Genomic DNA, 17,106 nt, shown 5'->3' with positions numbered 1-17,106 from the left:
AATATGCCCATAGCCTCAAAAAAAAAATCGGCGGGGTGAGCGTATTCATTTGCTCGCATTTCGCTTTGTCAGTTTTATCGATTGTATGGAATTTACCTGATATTAATTGGATGCTGAACGGGCCTCTCCCAATCCGTGTACTCATTAACAATGGTGGCAAAAATTTCATTCAGATGATACGTGTAAGTGTTCCGCACGTAGGCCTTCAAGATTTTCGAACGCCTATCAGCCTCAATGCCATATTGAACATCGCCCGAATTGAATGAGAAAAATGCCTCTGCACGTGTAACGCCAGCCATTAAATCATATCTGAAATTACAAAAACAACAAATATGAGAGAAGAAATGAAAAGGAGCAAAATAAAATCGTCCATACAGAAAAAGGAGGTAAAAGATTAAAACCACAAAATTGAACGAAAACCGTCAAACTAATGGATGAATTACTGATGAAGATGGTCCAAGAGAATCACAACATAAAGGATATGGACAGTCATATGCAAAAATTGTTTTTATATGACAAGCAACATATCCTTCATATGTGACAGGTTAATAAATGCAGGAGCAAATGAAAAGGAATCCCCATACAGATAGTGAGAGTGTGTGAGGGGAAGGGTGAGTGAGTGGGATGGGAAAAAATGCAAATAAATCTAAAGATAATTGAATGATATCGAGCTATGACTTTATGTCTGCATATGTAAATGAATATGCAATGGATGTGAGGAAAAACAAAAATATATGAGTTTGGAATAAATTGCGGTTTGTTTGTGATGGTGATGGTTGATGAAATTCAGAAAATTGCTACGCTTACTTAGTCTCAGTGGCTGTGGTCATTTGTAAAGAAACTAAATGCAAATAATAATTATCAAAGTATTTTGGTCTTTTGTGTATTCAGCTTGAAAAGTGAAAAATAGATGAATTTACTTAAGCCCCAAACCAATGTTCATAGTTTTCTATTCTCTTTTCAAGCTCAATTGTAACAGTGTGGGAACAAGAGTTACAATATTTATGATTTTGTAAATTGAAGTTTATTTACTTTTAAACAAACCACTTGATGTGATAATTGAAATTTTTATTTGTTTAAAATTCTAAATTTTATTGATTTATTTGTTAAGAACATCGTTACATAAAATTAAGTGTAAAACATTTTAACACAATATGTTGTGCCGAATATAAAAAAGTAATGTTATTTAATATAATTTTGGATGTGCTACTTTAAATTGGTGGCTAATATATGTATGAGGGTTATATATAATTATGGACCGATATGGTGGTTAATTTTTAAATGGCGGTTAGAGGCCATAAACTGAAATCACATACCAAAATTCTACCGGATCGGATGAAACTTGCACCTCCAGGAAGTTTCAGAAATCAAACCTGGGAATCGGTTTATATGGGGGCTATATATAATTGTTGACCGATATCGACAAATTTGTGCATGGTGGTTAAAGGCCATTTGCTAATACCAAGTGCCAAATGTCAATCCCATCGAATGAAATTCGCTCCTACAAGAAGTTCCGCAAGCAAAATTTGGAGGTCGGCTTTTATGGCGGCAATAAGTGGTCCAATATGGATAATTTTCAATACCATACGACCTGCATATACAATAACAACTTGTGAAAAGTTTCAAGTTGATAGCTTGTTTCGTTCTGAAGTTACAGTTATTTCAATAGACGGACTCAGAATTTCGCCACGAATGAGAATATATATACACTATGGAGTCTAAGGCCAATATTTCGATGTGTTATAAACGGAATGACAAAGTTAATATATCCCCCATATTATGGTGGAGATTAATACACAAAAAATTTTTTCTGATTCAATCACGAAATTAATTTATGCAATCAATATACCCTCCACCATAGGATGGGGGTATATTAACTTTGTCATTCCGTGTGTAACACATCGAAATATTGCTCTAAGACTCCCTAAAGCATCTGAGCATGTCCGTCCGTCTGTTGAAATATAAACCGATCACCAGATTTCACCTCCGGAGCCTCTGGGAAGACCAAAATTCATCTGATTCAGTTGAAATTTGGTACGTGGTGCTAATATATGGCCTCAAACACCCATGCAAAAATTGGTCGAAATCGGTCCATAATTATATATAGCCCCCATATAAAACGATCCCCAGATTTGACCTCCGGTGAATTTTGGGGAAGCAAAATTCATCCGATCTGGTTGAAATTTGGTACGTGGTTGTAGTATATGATATTTAACAACCATGCCAAAAGTGGTCCATATCAGTCCATTTAAACCGATCCCGAGATTTGGTTTTGGAACCTCTTGGAGGAGCAAATTTCATCCGAGTCAGTCCATACCACGTATGGACTAACTCACAATTTAGAAAACGATGTTAAGAAGTTTTAAGATACCACAACCCAAGTAATTCGATTGTGGATGACAGTCTTTCGTAGAAGTTTCTAAGCATTCCATGGTGGAGGGTACATAAGATTCGGCCTGACCGAGCTTACGGCCGTATATACTTGTTTTTTAATTAAAATGTCTTCAATCACAGAAAGTATAGTATCATAAAAAATTAATTGATCCAATTCAAAAATTAATTGATAATAATAATTTTTGTGATTGATTTAAAAAATTCCTTTAATCAATTAAATTTTAATTGGAATAATTTTCGTGAATTTTTTTCTGCGTATGGTTGAAGGTAAAAATATCTCCAATATTTGTAATAGAATAGTGATGGGGATGTAAGTTCATATGTAACACATCGAAATATCGATTTCCGACTATATAAAGTATTTATATTCTTGATCAGGGAGAATTCTTAGATGATATAACCATGTCCGTCACGTTACAGCCTCCAATAATAGTCGTTGAAATAATCGTGCTGAAATTTGCGCATGTTTTTCCTTCACTGTTTTCGTATCTTTGCAGGATTCATGTCAATTATGATGAAATACGACGAGGACGTTGGGTCTCTTCAAACCGAGTAAACCAAGTAGATGTGAGACGAAGATAGCCTTAGGAATTGTGAAAAACTGATGGCGATGAACAGACAGCAATTGAGACCTTTAAAGATGAGGAGCCACCGTGGTGCAATGGTTAGCATGCCCGCCTTGCATACACAAGATCGTGGGTTCGATTCCTGCTTCGACCGAACACCAAAAAGTTTTTCAGCGGTGGATTATCCCACCTCAGTAATGCTGGTGACATTTCTGAGGGTTTCAAAGCTTCTCAAGTGGTTTCACTGCAATGTGGAACGCCGTTCGGACTCGGCTATAAAAAAGAGGTCCCTTGTCATTGAGCTTAACATCGAATCGGGCGGCACTCAGTGATAAGAGAGAAGTTCACCAATGTGGTATCACAATGGACTGAATAGTCTGAGGGAGCCTGATACTTCGGGCTGCCACCTAACCTAACCTAACCTTTACATATGTTGCCTCGACCCGGAACTTAAGGAAGACTAGTGTCACTTCTTTTACCAGTGTCCAGCACCCGGAAGTTACGGAAAACTAGTATCACTTCCTGTGCCATTGTCCAACATTATCATGTAGACGAAACAAAATACTGGGCTTCTTTTTTCTCTCAGGCACTGATCTCCGGGGTTGTTGCTTAAGATTATACTCGCATTCATCAGGCTAGAGACCCTGATGCTTTAAACGACTTTAAAGTAGGCGGATAAATGGAAATTCTTGGGGGATTTTAAAGAAGCTCACCTCACGAAGAATAAATTGAGAAAATTACCTCGAGAAATCACAATGGACCTATAGTGGTCTAAGTGTACTCCAAGTCACCAACTCTGTCCACTTTCCTTCAATTTAGCGTTAAACTGAGCGTTGTTTATTAAAAATATATCATATGTAAAGGGTGGTTAAATTGTAAGGGCCGATGTTGAATGTGAACCACACCTAAACGCCAAGTTTTTTCCGATTTTGTTTGACATTTCTCTATTTCAGACTTACTCAATTTGAACCATGGAGAGATACACAATCAAACAACGTGTTAAATGGTTCCAAGAAATGGCAACAGTGGATGATCAATTTTCGAAAAAATCATCTTCAGTGATGAGGCATATTTTCACCTCAGTGGATTCGTCAATAAACAGAATTGCCGCATTTGGGCGAATGAGAATCCAAGAGTGATTGTCGAAAAACCAAAGCACACACAAAGAGTGACTGTTTGGTGCGGTTTATGGGCTGGCGGCATCATCGGGCCGTATTTTTTCCAAAATGAGACCGGTCAGGCAGTTACTGTGAATGGCGTTCGCTATAACGAAATTTTTATGGCCCGAATTGGAAGATATGGATATGGACGACATGTGGTTTCAGCAGGACGGTGCCACTTGCCACACAGCTAATGAAACAATGGCTCTTTTGCGCAACAAATTCAATGGCCGTGTTATCTCACGTAATGGCGATGTCAATTGGCCGCCAAGATCATGTGATTTGACACCGTTGGACTTTTTTCTTTGGGGTTATTTGAAAGAAAAGATGTTCGTCGATAAGCCAGCAACAATTCAAGAGGTAAGGGTGAGATAATTCGGCACATTAATGGCATAGAACCTCCATTATGCCTCAGCGTCATCGAAAATTTGGACCATCGGATGAAGGTGTGCCACCGAGGTCGCGGCGCCCATCTGGCCGATATTTTGTTCCATACATAATTGAGTAATACCAATATATCATAATAAAATAAAATTACAATAATTTCCTAAATAGTTTGTGTTTTATTCAAAATCAACATCGGCCCTTGAAATCGTAACCACCCTTTAGTTCTTCGTCATTTCAAAACAAATTCGAAACTGATTAAGAAGTCAATGTGCCAACTCATTTTATTTTCTTCACACATTTGACATTCATCATTTCGAATAAAATTTTGAATGGTTTTATATCCAAGATATGCAATATTTTAGTCATTTACCAAACGAAATCAGGTTACAGCATATCCTACAACATCATTTTAGTCATTTATTTATCTGTTCACTGCGATTTTATTTTTTCGCTTTCGGGTAAAGACTTATTTATGACATTATTTTTTGTGTGTCAAAAGATTTGGACTCCTTTTTCCCGGAGCCAGCCCTTTTTTCGGAAGTGTCATTAACAATTGGTTGCCTTTTTGCTTGTTGTTCGAAAAATCTCCCCCATTTTAAAGGACTCGTCACTATAAGCATCTTTGTTCTTTTCACACAAAAAAAAAAGGAGAAAAATCTTCTACAACAGCATCTATACTTATATTGGATCACATACCCACATACATACATACACACAAAAGGATATTTATAAATGGCACACAAAAAAAGTCTATTGTACAGAAATAAGTCATCATATTGCTTTCCTTTTTTGCTTTTGCTCTGGCTTAACCAGGAATATGGGGATGCTATTGTTTGGCTCAATGAATGTGGAGAGAACAAAAAATACCTTAGTAAACAGAAAAAGGAATCATACACTAATACTAAGCGACCAATACAGTAAGGAGCTCAACGACAACTACTACTACTGCTACTACTGTAGTTCGCATAGTTAGAATTCCTTTGTCACAAATAATAGTTTTTGTAACGGCAATTTATTTTTACTACTTTTCTGCAATTGTCCTTTCCCCATACCTATGGTCCTTTTTTTGTACTAGTTGTTGCTGTTGTTGGGATGATATACTCTTCGATTTAGATAACAGCAAATCACTCAACCTCAAATATAAAACTGGTATGTATAACAAATTGCCTTTGGCTGGCGGTTGTAGTTTCCATGCAGGAGTCTGTTTTTGTGTTTTTGGGAAGATTTACCCGAGTCAATTTAACTCTATAAAAAAATCGCATAGCTTAGGATAATAAAACTTTGTTATGGGTCGCAAAGACCCGATTTGGGTACAAGAGGATGGGGAGTATTTGGGGGGATGAACACTACCACAACATTTTATGAATACCATCGTATATTCATATTACGATCAACATTGATTGAGGGTCTTTCCATTGGAATATTGTCTCTTGACTTTTTTCCAATAGCCATTTCGGATTCATGATTTTTACATTGCCATACAAAACAATTGGGGAAAAAGATTTAATTTTAACGTTATTGTCAAAAATTTGTTACTGTTTTCAATTGAATTGAAAGAACTATTTTTCAAATATGCATGGGCATTTTAAGTGTGCGAATATCCTTGACACATAAAAATACAAATTGGGGTTTGATGTCTCTATGACATTGTGAACTTGAGATGGAAACAAGGCTGAAGGAGGCTAGTAAACAACGAGTGAGATGTGGTGAAGTATATTTCTTCAGAGCTGTAAATGAAATCCAGAGTAACTTGATTTGGAACATTGTTATAAATGCAAAAAAAGGGGACAAATGACAAGAGCCCAGCAAAACCTTGGTAATTAGTTGAGGTGAAAAACTCATCACCAAACGTTTTGTTTCATTACTAGCAGCACTACCTTCTGCTTGGAAGTAATGACTTATCGTTAGCAAATGCTTTTATTTACCAAACGATATTTTTTATAAGTGCTACTAAGTAGAACACCCGCCTAGAAATCCATATCGTGGTCCGTGTTCTAACCCAGGCAATGTCCGTCTTTCTGTAACTTCCGAACGAAACAAGCTAATGAACTCAAACTTGGCACAAGTAGTTGTTATTGATGTAAATCGGATAGTATTGCAAGTGGGTCATATCGAAACACTTTTATGTGTAGACCCACCCAGCAAAAAATAATTCAGCAATAAGAGTTTAGTTGCGCTTATTGGTATATAATAAAGTAGGCAGTGTATCCACACTGCATGAATCGGTGCTAATAACGTAAATGAGTAATCAAACTAGTTTATGATCATTCCTTTACGTTATAGCAACCAATTCATGGAGTATAGATGCATGAACGGTTGTGCTGGTTTCCTTCACGCCAACAATGCTATACTCAACATTATATATCACTTCTGAGCAATATTTCTATTAAAATGGGCAATTAAATCAGCGCTATGTAGAAGCTGCTCTAAATCGGGACATCGCCAACAAAAATCAGCGCTGATTCGGTTGTTTTGCAAACAGCTGGTACTGCATCTCTCCCTTACAATCCTGCTGAAATAGTGCTCCATTTTTTGCTGGGAGCCTTTTGGAGAAGCAATTTTGAAATTTGGTACGTGATTGTGGTATATCATATTTAAACACCATGCCAAAAGTTTTCCATATCAGTCCATAATCATATATAGCTCCCATATAAACCGATCCCGAGATTTGGTTTTGGAGCCTCTTGGAGGAGCAAATTCCATCCGAGTCAGTTGAAATTTGGTACATTGTGGTAGTGTATGGCCGTTAACAACCATGCCTAACTAGGTCCAAATCGGTGTATAGTTATTTATAGCCCTCAGATAAATCGATCCCCAATCACACAAAAATTGGTCCATATCACGTTCATAATTGTATATAGCCCCCATATAAGCGACCCCCATATTTCAATTCTGGCTTCCCACGTATCGTACTAAAGTCCATATCGATTCGTAATTATTTGTAGACTTACCTACACATACCTTTTTTTGTCTAATATATACCACGTATGGACTAACTCACAATTTAGAAAACGATTTAAGATACCACAACCCAAATAATTCGATTATGGATGACAGTCTTTCGTAGAAGTTTCTACGCAAGCCATGGTGGAGGGTACATAAGATTCGGCCTGGCCGAAATTACGGCCATATATACTTGTTTTGTTTTATTTGTACCCATATTCCCCCATTCTTCCATCAACACTGTACCAAATTTCATCAAAATCGGTTAATAATAGTGACCGGAATGCTGCGAACAACAAATATATGTTCAGGCGGACGGACACCAAAAGGCTAAACCGACTCAGGAGGTGGTTCAGAGTCCATCGGTACACGGACGAAAAATACTGTTTTTCATATGTTTGGGTCATTGGCGTAGCTAGGGGGGTGCTGGGGGGGGCTATGCCCCCCCAGAATAGTTCTTGCCCCCCCCAGAATAATCAAAGCTACAGTTGTTTTATATTTTAATTCAAGCTTTGCGATGTGTTTAATCCAATTAAAATTGTGGCAGAGAGAGTATGTTAAGCATATTTTTTAGTATTGATATTTACATTACAACTAAAAACACGTAATAAAAACACTAAAAGGAAACTTGAGACGCACATTTTCAAAAATAGTCAATTTATAACTACGTTGATTAAAATCATAAATCGTCACATGCCCAATTTACCATCTAAAATCGTCAAAATCACGAAAAATCCACAGAGTTGGCACCGCTGCTCTCGACAGTTGCTTCGTTGTATTCTGTTCTCAGAGAATTTTTAAAAACTAATCGAAGATAGACGTTTTATAATATTCAATTTATTTTTTGCCTTTTATTTAATTTTTTATTCTTAGTATTTTTTATACACGATGAATATATTAAGTTTATGTTTTGCTTTATGATTTCTAGTCCTGTTTTAAAACACACATTTTAAATAAAATTTAAAAATCATATGTTTGTTCTCTTGAATTAAAAATAAATAACAAACAATATTTTTCAAACACATACTTAAAGCAATGCTTTTATTTTTTGTTATATTAAATAACGGTAAGTTGCTATTTGATTATTTATAGCGGTGTCGTGGAACCGGCTCCCACACACAATAAAATATTTTTTGTCTTCAACCATGAAATTAATTGATCTAATTAATTATACCCTTCACCACTACTGTGGTACAGGGTATAATAAGTTTGTGCATTTGTATATAACGCCAAGAAATAGTGGTCATAGACCCATCTTTTAGTATACCGATCGGGTAAGAATTAAAATCTGAGTCGATTTAGCGATGTCCGTCTGTCTGTCCGTCCGTCTGTCTGTATATGTAATTTTGTGCACAAAGTACAGCTCGCAATTTAAGTCCGATCGTTCTCAAATTTGGCATAGGGCCGTTTCTTGAGACAGAGACAATTGCTATTGGTTTTGGAAAAAATCGGTTCAGATTTAGATATAGCTGCCATATATAATTATCTACGATGTGGTCATAGTTAGCGTGTTTATCAACCAATTTTCTTGAAATACCGTACATCCAAATATTTAATGAATCTCGCAAATCTTGCAAAATATCAGCCAAATCGGTTCAGGTTTAGATATAGCTCCCATATATATCTTTCGTCCGATTTAGACTCATATGACCACAGAGCCCAAAATTTACTACCGATCTTCATGAAATTTTGCACAGAGGGTAGAATTGGCATTCTACCAATGCTTGGTACACTTGATTGAAATCGGTTCAAATTTAGATAAAGCTCCCATATAAAGGGTGATTCTTTTGAGGTTAGGATTTTCATGCATTAGTATTTGACAGATCACGTGGGATTTCAGACATGGTGTCAAAGAGAAAGATGCTCAGTATGCTTTGACATTTCATCATGAATAGACTTACGATCTGCCACAACGTCGAATTTTCAGTGAATGGGCCCTAGAAAAGTTGGCAGAAAATCCGCTTTTTTATCGACAAATTTTGTTCAGCGATGAGGCTCATTTCTGGTTGAGTGGCTACGTAAATAAGCAAAATTGCCGCATTTGGAGTGAAGAGCAACCAGAAGCCGTTCAAGAACTGCCCATGCATCCCGAAAAATGCACTGTTTGGTGTGGTTTGTACGCTGGTGGAATCATTGGACCGTATTTTTTCAAAGATGCTGTTGGACGCAACGTTACGGTGAATGGCGATCGCTATCGTTCGATGCTAACAAACTTTTTGTTGCCAAAAATGGAAGAACTGAACTTGGTTGACATGTGGTTTCAACAAGATGGCGCTACATGCCACACAGCTCGCGATTCTATGGCCATTTTGAGGGAAAACTTCGGAGAACAATTCATCTCAAGAAATGGACCGGTAAGTTGGCCACCAAGATCATGCGATTTGACGCCTTTAGACTATTTTTTGTGGGGCTACGTCAAGTCTAAAGTCTACAGAAATAAGCCAGCAACTATTCCAGCTTTGGAAGACAACATTTCTGAAGAAATTCGGGCCATTCCGGCCGAAATGCTCGAAAAAGTTGCCCAAAATTGGACTTTCCGAATGGACCACCTAAGACGCAGCCGCGGTCAACATTTAAATGAAATTATCTTCAAAAAGTAAATGTCATGGACCAATCTAACGTTTCAAATAAAGAACCGATGAGATTTTGGAAATTTTATGCGTTTTTTTTTTTTAAAAGTTATCAAGCTCTTAACAAATCACCCTTTATATCTTTCGTCCGATTTGAACTTATATGGCCACAAAAGCCAGAGATTTGCCGTGATTTGCTTCAAATTTTGCACAAGGGGTACGTTTAATAGTATCGTTAAGTGTGTCAAATTTTGTTAAAATCGGTTCAGATTTAGATATAGCTCCCATATATATCTTTCGTCCGATTGAACTTATATGGCCTCAAAATCCAGGGTTTTGCCGTGCTTTGCTTCAAATTTCGCACAAGGAGTACGTAGTATAGGTAATTGTGCCAAATTTGGTTGAAATCGATTCAGATTTAGATATGGCTCCCATATATATCTCCCGTCCGATTTGCACTCATATGACCAGGGGGGCCAAAGTTATACTCCCATTTACGTGAAATTTCGCATAGATAGCAGAATTATTATTCTAACTATACATGTCAAATTTATTCAAAATCGGTTCAGATTGTATATAGCTCCCATATATACGTACACCAGAGTTGGGGAAATATGGTCGACTGTTTCATATTTTATACCCATTTTCAATGGGATTTTCCTCCAATTGACTGGATAGTTTCCACAGAGAATGCAAATATGGCCAAAATCCTCACAGTTTACACAAAATTCTGTGATGATTTCCCCATATCCTACACACTGCAATGCCAAAATTTCCACAGAACGGATGAGTTTTAAATAAGGCTCCAAGTCGCCCTACACATATCATGGCGAGATCTAACCAATATCCTTGTAAAATCGCCATTGCTGAGTAGCAAAAATTGTAAATATTACTCTAATTGTCCTATATCTCGAATACATATGTATCGCCTGAAAAATTAAAAATCTCTTTTGTACAATTGCATTAAAATTTCTCTCGCTTCATATTTCCCATATTTTTTACTTACATTGTGTATCATCCCAGGGCGTTAGCCGATTTAAATTTTAATTCTAGAGTTTTTGTAGAAGTACAAAAAATTGTTTCCATTAAAAGTATTTGTATCTGGAAATGCAAACCTTTATATAGCTCCCAGCAAATTTTAAGTAGTTGAGATGGTAACACAAATGTTTGTCTACATAGTGGTGAAGGGTATAATATAGTCGGCTCCGCCCGACTTTAGATTTTACTTACTTGTTTTTAATTGAAATGTATTCAATCAAAAAAAAAAAATGATAGTATCAATCATCAAAGCCAATTAAAAAATTAATTGATACAACTAATTTTTGTGATTGAGTTTTTTTTGTTTTTGATTGATTTTGCTGCATATTGCCTTTAACACCGCAATAAAATTGAGGATGTATAGTTTTATCAATAGGGGTAATTTATCGCTTCGGAAATTTCGACAAAATTTCGAAGGATGTCTGGGGGGGGCATAGCCCCCCCCAGAGAAAATTTCTAGCTCCGCCAATGGTTTGGGTGTAAAAATTATATGTTTGGACCCCAAATGTTTAACACAATATTTGTAGGTGCAAGCATACAATGTTCATAAACTAGCATAACATGTTTGTGACATATATGTTAATATGTTAGAACCCATTATGTTCGGGACATAAAATATTTGTAAATATAATATGTTTGGATTCAAAACATATATTAATTTAGAAATAACCTATAAACATATATGTGTTTAGAAAGAGAGACCTAGGCAGTAAACTGCAAGTAAAAGAATGGAAGTACACACAAAGAATATTTCATTAAAATTGAGCCAACGAAAACTTTTCACTGATATAACGAAACATTTTCATTAATACAATGAAAATATTCGTTAATAGTACGACACGTTACGTTGATTAACAGAAAATTCGTTATTATTACGAAAAATTTCGTTGTATTAACGAATTTGTTTCATTGGCTCACTTTTAATAACAAACTTCGTTAATATTAGGAAACGTTTTTTTAACAGTGTAACCAATTGGCGCCTTAAAAATATAGAAAATTTCATTAAAAATTTATGTCTAAGGTGAATATGTTTAAACAATACAAACAATATTTTGTTTGGACAAATCCTGAAAATATATATGCTTGAAGCAAAATGTGTGTTGGGGTATATGTTACAGAAGCGATTTTGTGAGGGTGTATATATTTAATGGAGCTCAAAATCAATATTTTTGGTAGGCACATTTTATCGCAGCTACCCTGACTACTATGTGGTTTAGGGTGCTGTGCCAATACTTATGTGTGGCACTGTATATGTGTCAACTCCCTTCTGTATCCTTTTCGCGAAAATTTATGTTAATTATAATACGTAATTTACGAAGGACTCAAAATATGTTTTATTTTTAACACAGCTACATCCGTGTATGTAAAAACTTAATCTGATGAACACCTACATGAGTTTGCATGCGTGTGTGTGTGCGTTTGCTCTTGGTAAGGTGAATATTTGCAGTAGGAAATTCGCGCTACTCTACCATGTTTGTTTAATTACTCAAAATGTAATTTATTAAATACGACGATGTTGTCATGTTAATCTGTTTTTAGCAGATAATTAACAATGCTTTAACATGTCTATGAACACAAGCATCAAATTGCCAAAAGCTCGCCAGAATACACACACACACATAGATATGCTATATATGTTCTATGTATATGTGAGATAGTAGCTTTGTTGTTTTGAGTTGAGTAGAGTGACTAAAAGAAATGTTTCTCTGTACTATAAACGTTCACATGTGTAAATATACGGAAGACGTCATTGGTTATTTTGTTTTGGGATTAATTGAATAAATGTTGATGGCTCCGATATATAGAAAATTGACTTTCCGTATACAGCTGCCATTATGGATAATTACATTTGAATGAGTAGGATAAGTAGTCGTGATGGTGAATTAGATGAACTCAAAGAAAAAACATCACTTGGATGAGCATCTGCATAATAATGACTTAATTCAATTACATAGAAATAGATATAATTAATAAACTCAATTGTCTTAAATGACTACATGGAAAATGGAAACTAAATAAAATTTAAGGCTAACATAAGAAAAAAAGTGTCTTTGTTCGTCGTTTTGTGTCTACGAAAAATATTATGTTTTTTAACCAAGGCCCTTATTATACTCTATTTGTGTATAGAGTTTTGTAGAATCTTTGTAACTATTATTAATCATCATAAAGTCAAAGTGAGTTATTATTCTCTTAAAAATACTAAAATAATTTTAATACTTCCCCCAGACTATGCTACGAGTATATCAAATGTATCCTTCCTCTAAAACTATGAACAAAATAGAAGCTTTCCTTTTTTACTGTTCATGAAAAACTCTTATCGACATGGGTTTTATACATGAATATGACATGGCCATATACTAAAGCTAAATCAACGTGAATGGTGAGACCTCCACGGATATATTTACGACCTGTGTTTACGTGCCTACATTGTGTTTAGATATAAGATTAAATTTTGCTATTTTTACGATTATAAATATAAATCCATGTGCTCCTTTGTACACATACACCAACACTCACCAATATTTATAAACTCTTAAATTTTGCCCACATAATTTGGCTTCTATGCCATTCATTCTAAGGCATATTAGTGGAGAGAGAGAGAGAGAGAGAGAGAGAATTGTATGGGGTTTATAAATCCACGTGGAAAAGAGGCATATCCAGCGTACAAATAAGCTTGGTGTAATCCATGTTACCAAGTAAATTTATAGAATCAATTATAATTGTCGCGTTGCCGTATATTAATTATAACATCACTAATTACATAGAAAAGTTGTCATAAACCGCAGACACTCATATATGTATGTATGGGCAGAAGGTACGAGTATGATGTCCTGTGATTCAGGGTCCTTAACATGGTTCGAATTTATTAGGTTGGCAAGAATTTCAATATTTTTAAACTAGTTAAAAGGAAAAACGGTTCGTTAATGGGTGATTTTTTAGCTATTATCTTTTTGACAACACTAGTTTAAAGAGCGCAAGACGCACGTTTCATGTTTCCTATCACTTCGAGTTTGTTTTATAAAAATAAAACAAACTCAGTTAAGAAAGTTCATCGCGCTGTTCTTCCATTCTATGATTTTGGCTCATGTTTGGCTCAATGCACCCAGAGAAGGCATATGTTCACCTCCTAAAGCAAAATGTTAATTTAGTAAACATGCAAACTGTCTGTCGCAACCATTATTATTAATCTGATAACATTTTGTATTTGGCGAGAAAACGAAATTTTTGCAGCAAAATTATTCCATGCTCCCCATCCAAAAATAAACTTTTGCTCTACACCCAAAGAAGGAATATGATCACCTCAAACATGTTTTAAGAGCAAAATGTTATTTTTGGGTGGTGACCCTGTAACATGGTTTTAGCAACCATGTTATTTTCTCGGAAATCATGTATCTGATTTCGGCAAGCAGGTTATATTTTACGATAAAATTTAATTGAAGCTGATTATAGAAGTACAAAAAAAAAAAAAATAAAAAAAAATATTTGAATATATATAGAATTAAGGTTATTACTTTATTACCAACTATGGAACAATTGTAATATGTTTTTGGCTATCAATAAGTAGCTTTTTGTATTACAAATTTGAATGAAATAAAAAAAAATAACATTTTAGTGACAAACATGTTACATGGTCACCATACAAAAATAACATTTTGCTCTTGAAACATGTTTGAGGTGATCATATTCCTTCTCTGCGTGTAGGAGAAGATCACATTCCTTTTCTGCATATGGGTAAATAAATGAACAGAATTTTCGATTTTAGAGTGAACGAGAAGCATTACAAAAGCTAACAATGCATCCTGATAAAGTCTCAGTTTGGTGCGGTTTATGGGCTGATGGCATCGTTGAACCGAACTTCTTCAAAGATGATGGGAATCGTAACGTAACCAAAATACAAAAGCTTCACTGCATGAAAAGTGATTCCAAAATGACGGTTCTACATGCCACACACACAGAAAAATTTTTCATGAATTTCATGAACATTTTTCCAATTAAATTCTTAATTGAGTTTTTAAAAATATTCATTTAAATATTTAATTGATTCAACAAATTTTTTAATTGAAACAAAAATCAATCACAAAAATTAATAATATTAATTAATTTTTTAATTGACTTTCAATTAATTTTTTAATTGATTTTATCACTTATGTGATTGAAGACATTTCAATTAAAATCTTAATTGAATCAATTAATTTCATGATTGAATGAGAATTTTTTTTTTGTGTGCAGCAAGCGTAACAATAGAGTTATTGAGAGAGGAGTTCGATGAAAATTTTATTTCATATTTGGGACCGGTCAATAGCCGCCCAAAATCGCCCGATTTACACACAAAGAAAATTTCATTAAAATTGAGCCAACGAAAATTTTTCATTGATACAACGACACATTTTCATTAAGAGAATGAAAATGTTCGTTAATAGTACGAAAGGTTTCGTTGACTAACAGAAAATTCGTTATAATAACGAAAAATTTCGTTATATCAATGAATTTGTTTCATTGGCTCAATTTTAATGACACATTTCATTAATATAACGAAACTTTTTCTACCAGTGTAGCGCCTGTAGGCTATTTTTTGTGCGGCTATGTTTACGCTCAGATCTATACAGATACGCTCGCTTCAAAAGACTCATTAGAAAAAGCATTTTCGTTCGTTCTCACCTATGTTCTACCCATATGTATGAGAGTGTAGTGCATTGCATGTTGTGAACCCTTACTATGAGTTGAACATTTTATGCTGATATATGCGATGTCCTTTCGTTAGTTTAACACTCACCTAAATACACATCTCCATACGAACACCTGTGTAATCATATACATCCACCCACACACACACACAGCCACTCGCACTCTGTCTCTTTGCTCCTACATACATATGTATGTTCACTTAGATTAATGATGATAGAACATGCTGGGTACCCTCATCCATTCGCATACAACATAAAATGCAACCTACTTGACATAATTCTGTTGAACATTTACTCACACACACACATACACATATGAAAAAAAATTTAAAAAAGAATAATTTTTGGCGGCAAGTGTTGTATAATTAATATTTTTAATTAATTAAGTGCACACACTCGTTTATATAGTGGACAATGAACTATAAATATGGTACTGGGAAAAACTATGCGAATAATGTTTTTTTTTCGTATGGAAATTTCATAAATTTCAATTTCAAAAACGGAATTTATTTTGTAATTCATGTTTTTGTTACCCATGGGAATTAATTTGCTATTACAATTAATAATTTTGGTAGTATAAATAAACAAAAAAAATTTAAATTGATAAAAGAAAAGTTCACAATCTGTTGTCAATCTGTTTTATATAGAATTTTGAAATATTTTTTTTTTATGTATACCCTCACTAACCTAACAATCATTTTTTCGCCATGTCGTCAAAAACCATGCCTTGAAATTGCATATTCAAGAGATTATTTATCTAATATCGATTTATCTAATATAGATTTTTTTGCATATTTTTAGAAGGTCCACGTGTCTATTGCTCATATATATAATATTCGTCTCTTAATTTCGATTATTTATTAAGACAACGATCATTTCCAAAATCTTAAAGGAATTTGGGATCAAACTGTATAACAAATATAATAAAAAATAAATAAAATTAAATAAAAATTAGTTCAATATATTAAAAAAGCGGCACAAAAATTTTAAATGTATGGCATTAAGCGACACAAAAACAAGTATATAAACAAGTAAGTTCGGGCGGCCCGAATCTTAAATACCTACCACCATGAATCAAATATTATAGTTTCCTGTGAAAATTTCAGGGGGATTTGATGACAAGCAGATCAGCTCAACTAGTACACTTCCCGAAGATAAATTCAAAGACTTTACCTATGAAGACTAGATCAGATTCTGCATTTATAAGAACCATATTTTTTTGAGTTTTAGAGGAATCATAAACATCCTTTGCAAGTGTGCAAGAAAACGATGAAATGACGCATTGATTTAAAATCTGTAGATTTTTACCCCTATTATTTAAATGATTACCAGAAGTAAAATCTGGAAACTATAATTCAGTTTC

The 17,106-nt window shown here is 34.6% G+C and overlaps 1 protein-coding gene across 1 annotated transcript in view; it reads right to left on the bottom strand.

The window, feature by feature from the left end:
• Nlg3 (Neuroligin 3) overlaps nucleotides 1-17,106 on the bottom strand; it is a 126,976-nt gene that overhangs the window by 21,781 nt on the left and 88,089 nt on the right. The window contains exon 7 of the mRNA XM_075289021.1: nucleotides 97-309. Coding sequence (XP_075145136.1) covers nucleotides 97-309 — 213 coding nt within the window. The remainder of the gene's footprint in view (nucleotides 1-96; nucleotides 310-17,106) is intronic.

The sequence above is a fragment of the Haematobia irritans genome, chromosome 1 (assembly GCF_050003625.1).
Source record: "Haematobia irritans isolate KBUSLIRL chromosome 1, ASM5000362v1, whole genome shotgun sequence".
In the NCBI taxonomy this organism is placed as follows: Eukaryota; Metazoa; Arthropoda; class Insecta; order Diptera; family Muscidae; genus Haematobia; species Haematobia irritans.
This window is presented reverse-complemented; position numbering and strand designations above follow the sequence as displayed.